Genomic DNA, 18,784 nt, shown 5'->3' with positions numbered 1-18,784 from the left:
AAGTAATGGGAAAAAGTGGCACCAGTGTATTAACTTACGGGAACAATAATAAGTAAAATATTTAAAATTCATTAAGATATTTGTAGTATGTAGACTGAAAATATAATTTGTGTTAGGGACGTGAAAAATAGTTGACAGTGAACAATAGTTTCAAGAAGAGTAATTTTTAATTTATGGTTTTCGAAGGATGATATTAAATCCTGATGTACGTAAGATGATTCTTGGATTTATAATGTGTATACTTTTCGGCAAAATGGAAGCTACACAATAAAGTTAATATTACTATTACATGAATATTAGTATTACCAAAATAAAATAAAATATTCTAGTAAAATGTATTCATGAATTCCATTTATTATAGATGATAATTTAAAGCATTAGTGGTTTCATCATTACTCGTAAATCGTAGCAAATGTGAAAAGTCACAAAAAGAGGGAAACTTTGTCCTCTTCTATTTTCTTTACAAATCGTTTGCAAAAAGAACACCGAGAACTAACAATGCGAATACCCTGTATCATCTTTTCTATAAAGAAAGTTAATTTCCTTGGCTCATTCTATTGTAATAAATCCCCAACGTACTTCTCCACGTTTCGAAATGTTGAAGCAACTTTTAATACGTGTTTCAGTGCGACGGAAGTCTGGAAAGACTGGCGAAAGAATCGGATTCACTGAAGCAAGCGTACGGTCACTTTTTTGACCTGACCATCGTCAACAACGAGATCGATGAGACGATCGCACAATTAGAGGCAGCCATCGAGCGGGTTCATACGACACCGCAATGGGTACCTGTGTCCTGGGTCTACTGACAGCGAACCTCGCCAATTCGTCAGATCACTAACTGTAATGGCTCATCGAATGTGAAACAGTGATCATCGAATCGCGATCCACCGAACGACCGGTCCGTTTGCGATCGTTTTACTGCGGCCAACGACAAATATTCTCAAGGTCGTACGCCTGTAAGAATTCGCGGTGTTCGTGGGGAATTATTACGATGATAAATCGCAAATAGCCGATTCGTAAAGTAAGACAAGCCGCGTATAAATACGTCGGACCAATCGAACGAACGAATTTACCGTCAATTCTTCGATCGATCCACAGCACGATATCGACTGGAATGCGTGACTTTGGCCGTGTGTTCATTGACTTTTTTCATTACTAATTGAATTATTCTATAATTATTATTGAATCGTCGTTATCGTTGTAATCCGCGGGTAGAGGCGAAGAGACGAAACTGTTGACGTTATCGCGAGGCGCAGAACACGACAATCAAAAAAGCAGAGAGAACATACGTTTCGATTTTTCGCTATATAAGTTCCATAGGACTGTAATTATTACTTCCTCGATAACTATAAGCAATACGATTTTTCACGTATCCTTCGATATATATCGTCTCGGTTAATGGATCAATTCAACGAGTCGTCATATAAACGAACGATGTTAATTTCCTCACGATTATTTTAATCGTGCAGTTTTCTCTCTTTCTCTCCTCGCGCGTTTTCGCTTCTCTCTCTCTCTCTCTCTCTCTCTCTCTCACTCTCACTCTCACTCTATTCATTTCCTCTCCGCCTGTCTCTTCGTTCCGTGATCTTGTTTCTTGCATTTTCTCTCCAGACATTCCTCGCGCCACGTTTAACGCGCGTTACACGAATTTATCGCTATACATATAGTTTTCGTCAGTCTGGTACGGTCTGTACGATAGCGATGCAGAAAATGGTAAATGATGCGAGTATTACCAAATAGAATCGAAGAGCAGTGAGACTGTTTTGCTCTTCGAAGATTACATTCTATCGAAGAGGATCAAAATGGGGAACGGTCGTTCGAACTGTTCGTGAATGTTGACCGAGTGGACACGCTTGTACCGTTCTTTGAAAAAAAATCTGTCAATCGACTATCCGTAACCTGTAATTGCCTCTTATCGTACTCTCTTATAACTACTTACACAAAGTGAAATAAAAAAAAAAAAAACACTAGGACCGCGCTGTCCGATAGTCCGCCACCGATATCCCACCGTAATAGTCAATCTTTGTCTGTTCAAGTTTGAAGGAAAACCGGACTATCGACAGTTAGTCGTTTACCTGTAACTTTAAGCAGTAGAGAAACTTCGCCGATTTCGTCTAGTACTTCTAACATCTAACACAAAGTTCATCCGTTGTCGTGAGACTCGCGATGAACCTTCGTACGTGTATATGCGCGAGCGCTATTCTTTAACCGTATCGTTTTGTTTCCTTCTTTCCTGACTCGAGCGTTTCAGTACGGTTCCTGAAACTTTCCTGTGCTGCGTTTTGATTTTTCGCCGAATCTAGGACGTCGAATCGCGTGCATTTCTTCATCGTCATCATATATTTTCTTTTTCTCGTTCTTCTCAAGCAAAGATGTCAGATAACATTTATCCGAATATCGATCTATAAGATCTATTTAACGCTATCTATTAATCGGTGTTGCTTTTGGTTCGAGTGACGCGCATCGAACGAACGTCTTAGAACCGGCGTTGATCTCAGCAAAACTACTTCCACGGGATTACGTTGGATATACGATACACATGTACAATGTACACACATCTCAAATGTAATATCACTCGGTTCGCATTGCACCCTCGTACAAAGCGCATAATCGAATGACGAAGTAACTGAACGCGGTTTACTATACGATATTTATAACACGTAAACTCAAGTAAATAGATAGTCTACCAAACTATATGAAATAATACTAAACACCGTCTCGTATTAAAGAAAAATGAAAAAAAAATACGTTGTATAATGATAAAAAATACAAAAGTCTAGAACACGTACACACACAGTGACACGTGCATACACGTAGACGCTTATATGAACATAACGCGACGTTACATACACATAATGCAAACATGTACACGCAATATATATACATATTTATGTATATAATGTATATATTATAATACATATAATATATAATATATATATTATATACAGAATTACACATGGACATAAAACATAGATACGTACACGGACAAGTAACGCGGATTCACGAAAAACAGATTTAACGACTAGTTAATTAATTAAAAGCGATTAAATAAATTAATTGTGTAACTAATTAATACTAAATTACTAGAAGACTAATAGGAAATTTGCATATACAGCCCGTAGAGCGAAGGAGTGAATGCGTGTACGTACAGGTATGGTGTGAATCTCTTGCATTCGCGATCTGCGTTGTGATCGACCCTCACGCGGCTTTGTTCAGAATTTGTTCAATTACAGCTCAACTATTTATAAAGATCTCGAGAGGAACATACGCACACATAATACACGCAACAGCACATATGTACATGCATACTAAAAAATAAAAGAAACATACGTAAGTACACGTATACATAACAATTGCAAACACGTACAACATGCGTACACATACTACTAGGTTTTACTACATTCTTCCTATTCGACACACGATATTAGTCATCGAGCGTGTAATTATCCTTTATTAAACGCGATACTTCGATGATGGGAGTTATATAAAAAAGAAAAAAGAAAGATAAAAGAAGACCGACGCATCCTACTCGTTCTACTGTTTGTGGAGAAATATCATTTCTTCGAGCAGCAAGCCCACCAAATACACGAAGACAAGTCTGAAATCGTTGAAAAAAACGGGAAAAAGATGAAAAATAAAAAGGAAATGTCGCGTGAAACTTCAAAGGAAGCTCGTGTCGGTATGATCGTTTAGGTGTGAATGAGAAACTGTCGAAACGCAAGAAGAACGAATCTTCAGTGATTTTGTAATATTTCTTATAAGTTGTAGCTGCCATATCCAGTAAAATTAAGTACTAGGTGCGCTGGGTGATGATATGACGACGACTGTTACGATAACGATTCTAATGGTGATGATGATGGTGATGATGATGATGATGACGATGATAATGATGGTGATCATAATGATCCTACGTGCTCCGGCAAGTGTGTGTCCGCGACTTTGGACGAGTTACGCTAAAATGTTGAAGTATGACGGGTCTAAAGAAAACAATAACAGTTCATTACAATTATGTAATTATAAGTAAGAGAAAGAGACGAAGAGTATTATAACACGTTGTTAATTGAATTAATAAAACTAGTCCAAAGTATCTACGTAGCTTTTGCTTAATCGCCTTCCTTGTTGATTTTATATATATGTTGAATTATACGTGAAATATAATTATACTTCAATTTTTTTGTTATATTTAATATTTGTATAATCACTGTAGTAATTCCGATCCTATCCTTAATCAGATACTTTTATTATTAAGTAATGAAGAGTTAATAACGACGAATCAATTTTGAGATCGATTTTAATCCTAGCAAATGTTAGTATGACATAATTTATTATATAATTATTATTATATAAAATATTAACAAAGGTAATAAAAAAAATAAAATATAAAACCTATTGAAATAGAATCATCTTTTAAATATTATTAAGCCTCAAGTAAAAATTATTGTTTGTTTATAATGTAGAAAATATAAACTATTTCTTTCAAACATTGTATTAAATACTCTTATTAACTACAAATGTACATATTTTATAATATTATATACAATTGTTCTCTGCAATCACACAATATATTAAAAGGACATATTCAATACAAGTGTATTATTTTATAATATATTACTTCAATAGAAGTGGCAGCATGAAAGTATAACTTGCAATTATCAAAATGTTAAATCGACGATTAATATCCGAGCATAAAATTACTGATTCGATAATTTCACGTTTTTAATCACTTTTCTCGAAAATTTATGCAATATATACTTCAATAACAACGCACAAGTTCATTAGAGTTTTAAGTACCTAGACTGATCACATAATTTAATCGCAAGCCTATCTATATTTATTATTTATTTATTATGAACTGCTTCGCGTTTAAAAATACGCATATTTAATATTTTAATATTTTAATTTATTTAATATCATGACCGTCCGCAAAGAAAGTTTACTGTACTAAATTTTTAAATAATTATTCACAGTTCCAAAGGAACTTTAGCCGTATCTATCTTTCATCTTTAAAGAAGGAACTGTTCCTCTTTCTTAGTCATCTTTTCATTGCTGTAATTTAGACAACGTTTGGACTGAGATGATATTCCTAATGTACCATATTTATACTACTAACCGTATTATAATATCCTACCTATTTAAACAACAATTCCATGTTAAATTTAAATACGTCGATGCTTCCTTTTCAGTGGATGTTTCCGTGTCATGTTATTTCTTTTAAGTATTATCGAAGGTGGGAGAAGCAAGTCCATTCCGGAAGTTTCTGTCTTGTTACACTGATTCTGGTCCATAGCAAACATGTACTCCAGATCGATATCATACCTTTGTAAAAAAAAAAAACGTATAAGAAAATTAATTTGATGGTACTTCAAAGACTTTCCTTCAATAAAATTTATTGAATGTTATTTTGTACAGTTATGATTTAAATCTAATTCAATCTCAAATCTAACATGAAACAACCGATAATAGAATAAAAGATTCTTTTAGAACAAAATTTAACGATATTGATTTTATTCGATTTTTCAATGCACAGTTGTGTATTCAAGTCTACTTGTATCAGTGACAAGTATTCCAAGAAACCATAAGCTAAATAATCTAAAAGCTAAGTCTAAAATATTCTATGTCATAGACATACACATATGTAATTACTTCATAAATAAATACGTTTAATAAAACAATCGAATAAACTTTCCAGTCTCTTCCAAACTGTCGTGCACCTGGAAGAGCCTGGATTCTAGTGGGATAAATATTTCATGAGTGTACGGTGTTAGATATCCACCGTATTAATTAAATCCTCACATAGGCTCAGTCATTAGTTATCCGTGTCCAAGAGAAATAAAACCATGTCGTTATTCACCTGGGCAATTTCTCGCGAAGATAAGAAATAACGTTAGCTCCAAGACTTGGCTCTCGACTCATGATGAAGCTCGATAAATATCGAGGACTTTTGCTCTGTTCCGCGCAATGCATTAGTAATGCCCACGATTTGTAGTCCGAATCAAGTACGTATGTGTTGTACACACCCTCATCTACAAAATACGAATAGGAATGAGAATTCAGAACTTTGGATGTTGTTCAAGCGTTAAGTTAATTCATAAATTATATGGTATTGCTATTTGGCAATATGTGTATCTATAGGGTGACTCATACAATGTATCATCTTAGATTATTTTATTATTGGTGAACCAATTGAAAATAGTTTTGTTTGGTATAACACGATTCAAACGAACCATTAGGTGACTATTTTGTTTTTCAAAGTCTTCAAAATTACCTTTACCTTTGTATAGGTAAATCTATAACCCTTCTTCATTCATCTTTTAGTGAATGTTTGAAACAAATTCGAAAGCACTTACCGTAACAGATACATGACATTTATTGTATCATTTACTCGAATGTATCAATACTATGTATCAGGAATAGAACATCGATAAATGGAACAAATGTATGAAATCGATTTTTGCTTCTCTTATCATATATCGTCGTAATAAGTAAAATCGGACAAAACAATTATTACTAAAGTCAAATTTCTTGACATTTATTAACATTCTGAAGCTTTATTCGCGAGTAATATAAACCTTCCATAGTCCTCATTTATCATTAGTGAAATCAGTAGTCTAATTCGTATTTGGTACAAATATTGCTTGAGATTCGTATTCCTAATACAAAAAAGAACATTCAAGTACTGCGAACTTCTGTTATACAAAATATTTTTAGAAGATAATCAAACATGATACCTACTAAATCGATTGAATAGGAAACGAAGAGTTGTATGTCTGTAGAGAACAGAAAGGGGGAAAAGTGGGTGAACTACGCTTCTCGTGAATAGTAGCGATTGTGAGCTAGATAAGTATAGCGTATGGTCGAAGTAAAAATCAGAAGTTATATTGGTACATAGCATTAAAATAATTTATGAAGATATCTGTAGCTTCCGGTTGTCAAGCATATCTTTCTCACAAAACGCACTTCGTCAGTGCTAAAATTAGTGCTTCCGTTGTTTAAAATACGAACTTTTGTAGAATCGTTCTCTTTACAATATTTAAAATTAGAGAAATAGCTATAATTTAATACTTATAATTTAATGGTAATCTTTCATTGAAAACGAATATTAATAAAAATTTGTCTGTATACAATTCTTACTTTTCAACTGTTTCTCCATATAATGTATGAATGCACGAAGTTGATTTCTTATCTTTCAGAAAAATAATCTATCTGGTTGAGATATATCTTTTTTTTTTTTTTTTGGAGAAAGATAATACTACTACCGTTTTTCCTCTGGAAACTAAATCTATCTACGAAATGATAATTAAAACTCTGCTTCTTTGAGGTTATCAGCATCGCTTTTTGTGTCAGAACGCTAACGAATCCTTGAAACATTTAATATTTGAAATATTTAACACCATTTCCAACGGAATGTAACACTTAATTTTATTCTACTATATATTTCGTTAATTTAATTCAAATAAATGGAGTATTTTTTCCAATTGAAATTAGAAAATCGTTGTATTGATTATCTATTTTAGCTGACTGACACTGATTGTTGATAAGAAACCAAAGAATAATTTAAATGCTTAATTAAAATTCCTCGTACTAAATAATTAGAATAATTAGGAACAATCAAAGTCATTACTTTAAGTCCATTCGAATACTAATGTATTATAAATTCACTACAATCAGAGCAATTCACTAGATTCGTTAAAAGATTTCATTAAATATATACGCAAGTTGTTGATACTTACACGGATATTCAGCGTGTACCCAATGAGCAGGTAATTCTGGAGAAGGAATCTTCCAAGTGATGTTGCCAACAAGTTGCTCATTAATCGGATCATCGGTGAAACTGTAAGTGAAATTCATGGTAACCTCTGTGCTTTCAGGCGAAATCGACAATTCGGCTCGCATGCATCTATATGCGAGTGCTTCCTCCGAGCTTGCATAATACTGCACTATGTACCACGATCCAAGAAACTGCAAAAAAATTTAATTTCTTTATTAATGCAACACAGAACGTGTCTTCACTGGTAATCCGTGGAGCTATTCGCGTCTAATACACGTTTTGTTATTCGCGCTGTGATGTTAATCGAAATGCTAACATCTCTAACGGACTACAGAGCAGAAACCAAGTTCTCTAACAAAACATAAGTGCATGGGACGTTTAATAAGCGAAAATATTATATTAGACGTGAATTTACATAATTCTATTGATAACAGGGGACGTGTGTTTATCGTTAGATGTTGTTCTATTATTTCATGAATATAGGCTTTGGAGAAGAAGTGGTACAAGTGATATGTTAAATTCTAAAGCTTAGAAAATTATAGGTTACTAGTATTTTCAAAAAGTTATGAAAAATATGTTTGTGTGAGCATCATTTTTCCTATGAATAACACTTCTACAACTTTTTATTAAGACCTTCAAATATTCTTCAAAAAATTGCACATAGAATTTGCATGAACACAAGTTTTAAAAATTTCTACGAAAAATAATAAATTATTTTGATCAGTTTGGTAGTTCCACTGTGAATGTAACTTTGATGAAAACATTTTGGTTGAAAAAGATTTCCTGGTTCTAAAATATTCACTATTTCGAATCGAATATACTTAATTCTTCGAAGCAGCATTTCATGTCGTCAAAAATAATATACATATTTTTGACGATCACGATAGATGGTCTATTCTACAGATGATTTATGCGAGAGTGGAAAATTCGGTATCCCAGTCTCGTGTAAACGGTGCAGAGAGGTTCGTCGGTGTTTACGTGAGGCAGGTCGTGCAATCGTTGCCGTGGACTGTCATTTAGTTCGGCATGCAATGCAAAACTGTCCCCCTTTCTGCCTCCCGTGCATTCATCTCCTGTAGAACATCCATCCATCTCTCTGTCTTGATTATCATTATTTCAACTGCACGTCGATATTTACACACCGTGAACAAAGAAAGAAAATTCGTATTTCATTCGTAGTTGATCCTTTTTTTTTAGCATCGAGCATTCACAGTGTTTCTTTTCTATTTAATTCTTTCCTTAATTCTTTTCTTCCTCGATTGATGTAATTCAAAGATGTAATTAATAGTAAGATATTTTCGTAATTATCTTGTAACGGTTGTGTTATATAATTTTTATATAAATTTTAAATTTTTCCAATTTTGCTGATTTTAAAATACACTTTTTTCTTAAACAGGATTTTGAATTATACAAAGATTGAGATTGATGAGGTAATGAACGCTTGAAGCTCAAAATTTAAAACTTACGCTATTCGTGGTCAAATAGTCACGAAGGAAAATGTCACGTAACATGTATAGCTCGTTGCTTCCCGAAGTGAAGAGATTATAGTAGCTATTCCCGTTATCAGTTCCGTCTAAGACCCACGAAGAACAGTAAGTACTATACTTTCGTGAACTGAGAGCCATAACTTTATAAATATTTCGTTATTGTTTGTCGATTTTAAGAACTCGCAATCTGAATTTGTATGTAAATAGACATACGAAAATTTATATGAATTAGAGAAATCCAATTTAAATCCAATTGTGAAATAAAACTAACAACATAAAATAACAATAAATCATTATAAATTACACAAGGGCAATACAGCTCATGCATAAAATTAGTTTTGCCATCAAATTACAAACAGATAACAGGAATGAAATAATGAACATCTGGAGTTTGAAAATGTCATTGTCTAAAAATAAATATCGCGTCAATATTTTTTGTGTTATCAACCGAGCCAACCAATTCAGTTCATTGCCTATTTAAATAGAGAATTCCAAGATTAATCTCTTAAAAATAAAGCCGATTATCTCGTGTAATGCTAGTGGTCATCGAATAAGCGTTCAATTTTGCAAACGAAAATCTTAATGTCTTAAAGATAGATTCATTACGAATATGAAATTGAATGATTTAAATAATACAAATATCAATATAATGAGAAGTAAATTCAATATTATTTTCGGAGGCAAAAGGAGAGCAAGAGAAAACGATGATCGAATTTTCTCTTAATTTTATCATTTCTTATTGATATAGATGTATTGTGAAGTAACAACTGAAATGGATAAAGTAACTGATCGTAGATCACATAAATCATAAGTGAAAATGTAATAATAAGAAATGCAAATATTAATAAAATTCTAAAGCCAAACTGTTTAATCCAAGAGCACACAAAGGTGTTCAATGAAATGAAGTAGTTTTAAATGCACGCAAGGTACATATGTCCGAAATAGCCTTCCCTTAAACACGCATAAAGTTCCAAAAATAAGTTGCTCGAAGTCTTCCTTTGAAAGAAGATTCGCGATATTTTACGCGAGTCCTTGTCTACTATATAAATCGTATTGTGTCCAAAAATTTCAAGATTTCGAGTCAGTTATAAACACAACGCATCTCTTACAATATTTTAACTACAATCGTACCGCAATATCATGAGGAAATTGTAATTTCTGTTATCACGTTCGTATACGATCGGGAGTATTCAACAAACGCGGTCCAATTGCGCTCCCCCGCAATTATTATTATATATTCAAAGTACATATTGATCGGCAATCCGTCGTGATCGTCTATTTATGAAATCAGAACATCAACGAGAGATATGTAACTTGATGTTTAACGATTCTGTTCTATGTAGCAATTAGGGAAAATTCAGCGGCTGATTATCAGCATTAACGTATCGCCAAGTTACCATGTTTGATAATGCTTCACATTAAAAGAAGATATTGTATCAACAAGATGTTAACAACATCTCTTTTTTAAAGATTTTATATTGTACAAGTATTTTCATTGCAAATTGTGTTTGGATCTATGTAACTTAAAAGTGTCTTTAGATTATTGTAATTCTTTTGTACCGAGCTTTAGTGAAGTTATCCTGTTTATTTTTCATATAATTCGATTCGCGATCGATTTACAATCAAATGAATCATTCGAGCATCAAATTAATTAATTAGATCCTCTGAAAATTTCTTAATTTTACCATCCAGTAGAGTACACGATTATTGTTTAATTTTTCGGAAACCAAATGGTCAACATCAACAAAACTAATCGATTTATCTTTCATACAGCACAAATCTAAGATGAATCCAACATACATCTTCTACGATATTAAATAAATCAAAGTATCTGAAATTTAGATTCCGAATAGAAGAAATCACAATAGGTACATTACATCGAACGACTCCATAAATAACGAATGCAGTATTCACGGAGCACCAAGGATTTTCATCAACAAAGCGATAATCAAAGGTAGCACGAAACGTACCTCGGATATGTCAAAATTTCGTATGCCCTTTACTTTGGGACACTTGGTCTTATCCTCCCGCCTTTTCCACGTAGCGGCGGTGCAGTCGATCAAACATAGGAACAACAGTAGCACTATTATCGGCGAATAGAATCTCTCGCGTCTCGTTCCGGGCTGCATTCTCGGTCACATTCAAGCTTCTATCCGCTTGGCACACGCGGAGAGTCTTCTTACTTCTTCGCTCGATAGGTTTGCCTGGTCGACTAAAGGCCACCGAGTCGGTCAGAATGAAGAGTGGACGCGCTCATGACTACCACTATCTGTACAAACGAAGAGGGGGTGGTCACTATCACGTTCCTCCCTTTGCATTCTTGCTACTCTTTCGTTTTCAATCGGCAACTTGTTCTGCGCGTCGCGCGTACGATCCTCGTAACTGGCGCCAGCTTAGCTCAGGACTTCTGATCGTAGGCGTGATCGTCGTCACGGCTAAAGAAGGGCATCGACTGTTAGACCACCTCGTCCCGCTTACTCTCTTACATCCGACTCGTATCTTCGCCGTCTTTTTACAGCTCGTATACCGTTTCGTGTTCAAGGTAACGGCGAACAATGTTCGACGAAGCTCTATGTCCTCAACGAGCAATCGATGAATGTTATAATTAGTCATTCAATCGAATGAATAATACCATATATGAATGGTACTAGAATACTAGGCATTTGTTTCTTAGGTTTCTTATTTGAGGATAATCTAGCGATTCATGTCTTCACTGTTTTGTATAACCCTATACTATAGGATGTTCCACGTCTCTATACTAAATTGTACTAGCATATTATGAATATAGGATACGCTGTGTATGTCAATAAGTCAGTTTCATACGAAAAATTGCTATAAAAATTTGTTTCAAAAGTTTATGGTCTATAATTTATGTTTTGCAGCCTAGTCAACATCATCGTGCACATCGTAAAACGATGTATACTTAGATCCGAAAAACTTGAGTCTAGAATTATGTATTTGAATTCAAAAGCTGCTAATTTTGAAAAAAATGTTGGAAAAGTTTGATTATTTAGGTTTGTTGCAGAAAAGAAACTTATACATTAATTTCGCTTATATGAACACATCTGTTCATGATTTAAGAAATTTTTAATAAAACTCTATTATTTTAGTAAAATTTATTGGGTAATAGAATAATAATAATCAATAACAATATGAAATATTGCCTTTGAAAGGCTGTCGGATAAGGAACGAAATTTAATTTGTACGTGATTGCAATAGTTCGTATAAATAAACTAATAATACGCCAAAGTAGACATTGTAATGGCACAAGTAATATCTCATTTTCCTTTTATGATTAGGTCATTAATCTACAACGAGAAAATTCATATAAACGGTGTTCGCGTGATCGATATCCTATTTCAACGAAGTTCATGCTTCCCTACTTTACTTTTAGATGTTATAAATCATAATTATTTTGATGCTGAAACCCTTTAATTAATAAATTTCAATTTGGCTAAATATAGAAAAATTAAGTTTGCTTCGTATCTCGTTTCCTGTATAGATACAGTATAATAGGAGTAGAATAACAACACGTCAGTATCCAATCATTAAACAGACCTGAATTTTAAATAATAAATTTCATATTTAAAACAGCGGAAGATATTGACAATACCGTAAATGAAAATGATATTAGTCATAATGTACATGAAATATTTATAACACAAAAGTATCGATTGTTCAGAATTTTAATTAGTCAGATTTAATATTATATTTGCATAATGTCGATTTTCTTTAATACATTAGGATAATTGAAGTTTATTTTTCATTTTAAATTTATTTTTCATTATTTACTTTTATTTTAAAAAATCATAATATAATATAATAGCATAATAGATGTTAATGAAATTGACTTAATATTAACAACTACATAATAAAGTAATTTTAACGTATAACTACGTTAATGAAATTATGTAACTTAACTGTAATTTATTACATCAAGCGGAATTAAAGAATCCATTAAATCCATCAAACGCATCGTTACTCATAATACTGTTAATTTTTATTGAGATGAATGTACTGCGATTAAATTGATGTACACTTAATTAATATGCGCCTTTAGATACGTTGTATACCGCATGTTCTTCTTCGCGATCACTATTCAAGAACCGTTGTCGATAAACAATTCAGTAACAGTTCTGTGAATAACTTCGACATGCCATCTCGTCGTACGAAAACGTGTTAGAAATAAATAATTTGTCATTTTCTTCATGATTCATGGTATGTATGACACAGTATTACAAATATCCTTTTAAATACATTTTATATAGCTGTTTATATAAAAAACCTTTATATCTATGTTTCTGTTCCAAAAATGGTTTCTTTTCTATAAAGAATAGCTATGAGTCATAACACAGCGTGATTGAAATCTTTTGTTAGTGTTTAAACAATCTTAACTTTCATTTACTATGATGACTAATTTTTTCGAATTCAAAAGTCATGACAATTACTTCATTGTTGATTGGTTATAGTCCTAACCTTATAGGATAATAGTGTTTAAACTGACCACATATGATTTGTTTATTATGTCAATAACAAACATTTTATTGATAATTTATATTATTTTTATGCAAAAAGTAACATTTTTCATTCAAATGTATATGTACACATAATGTAATAGTAACGTAGTCATTTCAAAACGATTCTAAGGGGGGCGTATATAAATTAACACTGATCTGACGAAAGAGATACGTACGTTATCATTTATATTTCTTTATCGGACATCCTTTTCCTCTATATGGTAGTCGGAATAAAATAATTAATATTAAAACGAAATTTCGGAAATAAAATGTTATATCGCGTATAAAATTATTATTCGAGAAAAAGACAGAATAATTAAAAATAGTATTTATTTACTAATTATTATATGTAAAATATATTTTATTTAAGTAAAAAATATTTATTGTACATATTTTAATAATAAACTTATTATGGTCCACTTATGAGTACCATAAATTATTTCCATGGTGGTTTTACCTTTTGTTGTTCTCCCTTTGTAGATATCTTCTGTGAAATTGGGATAAATTCACTGTTGCCTTGAGTAATCTAGGAATGTAAAATATACTATACATTAGTGAAATTTTACCTAAATTATAATATTTCAAAATAATATGAAGTAGACCTATGTACCTACTTCTGATACAGGTTGCCACATAATATTATTCTCATCTCTAATACTTGGTTCCTTTTTTAAATAATGTTTCCTTGGTACTTCTCTGCATAATAAAGGTGAAGTTGAAGTATCTCCCGTAATTTTTGAAAATTCTTCCTTTGCTTGCTGCATCTCAGCAATCTAGGAAATATCAAATCTTATTTTACAGATATAGATATTAAAATCAATTAGAACTTACCAGGCTCACATATTTTCGTAGATCATCCTTAGATTTTTTCCTATTAGCTACTGGAGTTTCATCCAGTGATGTCATGGTACATTCACTTTGATCACGAAAATTTTGTGCATCAGTTACGTACGACATTAACTTTATTGGTTCCTGGGAAATCTTTGTATAGCAATTTGGCATTGATTCAGACTTTCTTGGACCTCTTGATTCAAATAGTTTTTCAGCATGAATTTTTTGGAGGGGAGTCAAATTTTCCATATTTTCCCCTATAAATCAATATAAATTATGTTATGAGTAAATAATAAGTTACAATATAATAATTCTACCTGAGATAATTTGTAAAGCTTGTTGCCATTGTTTCTGCATCACTGAATGAAGTTGTTCTGCAAGTTGAGATTTAGTAGCACGTTGAGAATTAAGTTGCGCTTCTAAAAAGGATGATTTCTGTAAAACTTCAGCTAATTGAAGGTCACATAATCTTTTCTCTTCTTTATGTTTTTCCTCTAGTAAATTTATTTCTAATTTATGCCTGAATAAATTATAATTAATAAATATACAGTTATTGGTTTTCTTCAAATGACTTGAAATATAGTTAAAAGAAATACATACTTATCTATAATGTCTTTAATTTTTCTAGCTGCACATTCAGCAATAACCTGTTGTCTAGTTTTTAATTCCTCGACAAATTCTGATTCAGCAGCATCAAGTTGAGTTTGAAATTCTTGTAATTTAGCCTTTACTACCTCATCAACTTGTTTCTGGTAAATTTCTTGTAATTCAGATCTAATTTTCTCCTTTTGCTCTACGAGATATCTTGTTTCATTTTTGGCTAATTTCTCGGCTTTTTTGGCATCGTCAAGAGTTGAAAGCAGCGAAGTATTTTTTTGTTCTAGAATCAAATTTCTGTTATTTTCTTCTTTTAATTTTAGTTGTAAATTTTCTTTTTCTTGTTTGAGTACAGTCAATTCGGCTTCGCAAGTATCTAGAGCTTTATGAATGACATCCATTTCATTTCTAACTTCTCCACCTTTTAATCGTTCTTTGCCTAACTCTTTTTGAAGAGTCCTGAATGTTTCTTCAGATTGTTGATGTTTTTCTACTAATTTGTCATATTCTACTTTCAATTTTTCGTACCTATTTTCTGCTTCTTGCACAAATGATTTATAATTTTCCAATTCATCAGCATGATTTTTCAATAACTTTACTTTTTCCTTTGTTGCAATGTCATTTTTTTCTTTATATCCAGCTGCAAGGTCTAAAGCTTTCGATAATTCACCTTCATAACGTTTTATCTGTGATTGAAATTCTGAAATCTCTAATTGATGTTTTTCTGTTACATTCTTAAGATTTGTTTGCAAAGCACTGTGTTCAATTTCTAACACATGGACTTGTTGCTTTAATTTGGACCATGCATTATGAAATTGTGTTATCAATTCATTTTTTTCATTATCTACTCTAAGTGCTACTGCTACCTTTTCTTGTTGTTCTAGCAATCGTTTTTGAAGTTCTTGAATTAAGTGTTCACAATGCTGTAAAAAGTTTCCTATTATTTAATAGAATAATTTATTTAAAATATACAAAAATTGACAAAATAAATTTGTATATACCTCTCGTCGGAATTTTTCTTCTTCTAATTTAATTCTGTGTAGTTCTTCCTGTGTTTTAGTACCATTATTTTCCCAGAAATCTGATAATGACAAAAGTCGTTGAAATTTTCTAGAATAAAAGTAAAATTATATTACTCCCGAAACTAAATTTTTTATTAAACACACACATACAGATATATAATTTCGTTTATAACAAAAATTACCTTGGAAAATATTCGGTATTTGTTGATGCATGAGCAATATTCTTAATAAGTGGTATATCATGTGTTTGCTTTATATATTGCACATTTCCATTGTGTTCTAAACTTTTATAAGGTTCTGGCAAATATAATGCATTACATTCTGTACTTTTTGTTGCAGTATTACTTTGTATTAATTCATTATGCAATGAAGTATCTAACTTTTTATGCGTACTATATGTTTGAGTATTATGCATATTAGTTATACTATTTACATTGTCTACATTTAAAGGGATTTGTTGAGTAATTGGTTCCCTCTTTTGTACATCAGCTGCTTTAACAATTGACTTATCAATACTGCTTGAATTCATTGATCTATCTATACTTTCTACCTCTTCAGTCTTTGACATTTGATTTTGCATACTTTGTTCCCATGGTTTAAATCCTAAGATCATTTTATCAGTCTCATCCATCTGTGATGAATCCATATATGGCAAGGATATATCAGCAAAAACATCAGACTTTTTGTTAGATTTCAATAACAAAATATCATAACAGTCACTTGATTCGTGTGGCTTAAATTCCAATTTTCGATTAACAGATTGTCTATGTGCAGTCCTATAGTCTTTACTTCCAAGACTATTGCTACTCTCATTAGATAATATACCATTTTGTTCCTTAAGATAATTATGCATGGAAACCCTGTTTATCCTTTTTGATAATTCTAATTCAGTAGCTTCCATCTCTTGAAGTAGTTCATCAACATCAGAGATCTCCATTTCTGGTATGTTAGTTTTAGAATGCGACTGTGGTTCTTCTGTTGTGCTAAGTAAAGTTGAGGTAGATGGCATTGAATGCAATTGATTGGAAGGAGATTTAATACATATATTATTTGTATGTTTACAATTGGCTGGATGAGAATGAAATTTCCCTCCTGGAGAAGTAACCGTAACATGCGGAAAACCCACATTGCAAGCAGTAGGGGAAACCACCACAGAGGACTGGGACGTTAGAGAGTCATGCTTATTTTCATCATGTTCATTAGCATTAGTTGCATTAGTACCCATAGACACAGACAGACGATTCCCCAAATTTATGTCATTCTGATGAGAATTACAGATATGGTTTGGTAATGAGTGACCATTAGGGGTTGATGGAACAGACAAGGATTGACGAGGTTTTACAGGTGTATTTTGTAAGCTACAGTTTTCACTCACAGAAAATCTAGTTTTAGGTAATGTTTGCTTAAACTTGGCAACTGAATTACTCTGAATTTGTGATTCCAATGAATTATTTAGCAAAATAGCATCTAAGCTAGTATCTTTGGATTCGATAGCACAAACTCTGCTTTCTAATGATTGCATATGCTCCACAAGTTCGGATATTACTCCAGTTTTTTTATTACTATAACAATCTCTCATTCGATCAGAATTTACATCTGATTCTGAAGATGACGACACAAGGAACAGATCAGGTGGAATTAAGAGCAAAACATCTGTATCATCAGAATCACTCATCATCCATTTAAATTTCCTTTCACCAAAGCAAATCAAATCCAATTATAGTATGTTCCCAAAAAATTCGTATGTACACAGTATTTATACAATATTTTATACATCCCTCCAAAACAGTAAAAAGTGTAAACAAAAGATTGAATTCACTACCTTATTCATTTAATATTAAAAGATGGTTATAAACCTCAATAGTATAGACAATTTGGAAGTGTTTTCAAACGACTGTCACTCATTTTCTATTTTCCACCAGAAAATTATATTATGATACACATATTTTACAAAATCTGTAAACTAACCAAACAAATATTCGAACAGATGCATTCGCATCATGTTTTAACTAAAAATACGTTGATGCTATCGACAGATGGCAGCACAATGTACTTTAAATTCTTTAAATTAACGTTTTTTATAAAATAATTTATTTTCAATTCTTTTCTTTCATCGTATATGTAAAAAAGTAAAAAAAGTTGTTAAATAATTTACATATCGAATTTATTAAGTTTGTTGTCGAATCCAATATGACATGATTTATAACTGAACTTTTAACTGAATATTTAATCCTTTTATTCATAAAGCTTTATCGTTTTCCGTTCTTCATTTATATTAGATATATATTTTATTTCCACTTTCCACTTTTCACTTTTCATTTTTCATTTTGTCACAAAAATGAAATATAAATTTATACTGCGTTCTATCCTTATGAAATCTATATGATATGTATGTATAGAAATATACGAACTGGTCGTGAGAACTATTCATTCCCTGAAATTAATATTGTATTAGAAGAAAATGTTATGTTATTACAAGAAAAAAATTTGAAAGAAATCTAATTATACTTCTTTGTATTCCAATATACCACATATCGAGAATAAAAAAAGAAATAACAAACT

The 18,784-nt window shown here is 32.0% G+C and overlaps 3 protein-coding genes and 1 long non-coding RNA gene across 15 annotated transcripts in view; 2 read left to right on the top strand and 2 right to left on the bottom strand.

The window, feature by feature from the left end:
- The window catches only part of LOC132905979 (peripheral plasma membrane protein CASK), a 263,638-nt gene extending 259,549 nt beyond the window's left edge, over window positions 1–4,089 (top strand). For all 10 annotated transcript variants that reach the window (XM_060957781.1, XM_060957783.1, XM_060957780.1 and 7 more), the window contains one exon: window positions 627–4,089. In XM_060957781.1, the coding sequence (XP_060813764.1) occupies window positions 627–806 (180 nt within the window). In that variant the 3' untranslated portion in view covers window positions 807–4,089. The remainder of the gene's footprint in view (window positions 1–626) is intronic.
- A 64-nt stretch (window positions 4,090–4,153) lies between these two features.
- On the bottom strand, window positions 4,154–11,700 carry LOC132905985 (apolipoprotein D). 2 transcript variants are annotated; one of them, XM_060957797.1, is made up of 5 exons: window positions 11,226–11,700; window positions 7,731–7,959; window positions 5,852–6,023; window positions 5,129–5,316; window positions 4,154–5,046 (listed from the first exon to the last, which is right to left on the bottom strand). In XM_060957797.1, exons 1-4 carry the CDS (start codon window positions 11,382–11,384, stop codon window positions 5,157–5,159), a joined length of 720 nt encoding a protein of 239 aa, XP_060813780.1. In that variant the 5' UTR covers window positions 11,385–11,700; the 3' UTR covers window positions 4,154–5,046; window positions 5,129–5,156. The 2 variants fall into 2 exon arrangements, with proteins under 2 accessions (XP_060813780.1, XP_060813779.1); XM_060957796.1 differs by having other exon boundaries at window positions 4,154–5,316; window positions 11,226–11,699.
- A 1,405-nt stretch (window positions 11,701–13,105) lies between these two features.
- The window catches only part of LOC132905988 (uncharacterized), a 58,464-nt gene continuing 52,785 nt past the window's right edge, over window positions 13,106–18,784 (top strand). Inside the window, exon 1 of the long non-coding RNA XR_009657907.1 lies at window positions 13,106–13,473. This is a non-coding gene — a long non-coding RNA (uncharacterized LOC132905988). The remainder of the gene's footprint in view (window positions 13,474–18,784) is intronic.
- On the bottom strand, window positions 14,113–18,240 carry LOC132905978 (probable DNA double-strand break repair Rad50 ATPase). 2 transcript variants are annotated; one of them, XM_060957779.1, is made up of 7 exons: window positions 16,405–18,240; window positions 16,202–16,310; window positions 15,204–16,123; window positions 14,921–15,123; window positions 14,604–14,860; window positions 14,383–14,545; window positions 14,113–14,298 (listed from the first exon to the last, which is right to left on the bottom strand). In XM_060957779.1, the coding sequence occupies exons 1-7, from the start codon at window positions 17,898–17,900 to the stop codon at window positions 14,279–14,281; spliced, it is 3,168 nt and encodes a 1,055-aa protein (XP_060813762.1). In that variant the 5' UTR covers window positions 17,901–18,240; the 3' UTR covers window positions 14,113–14,278. The 2 variants fall into 2 exon arrangements, with proteins under 2 accessions (XP_060813762.1, XP_060813761.1); XM_060957778.1 differs by having other exon boundaries at window positions 14,387–14,545.

The sequence above is a fragment of the Bombus pascuorum genome, chromosome 4 (genome assembly GCF_905332965.1).
Source record: "Bombus pascuorum chromosome 4, iyBomPasc1.1, whole genome shotgun sequence".
In the NCBI taxonomy this organism is placed as follows: Eukaryota; Metazoa; Arthropoda; class Insecta; order Hymenoptera; family Apidae; genus Bombus; species Bombus pascuorum.
This window is presented reverse-complemented; position numbering and strand designations above follow the sequence as displayed.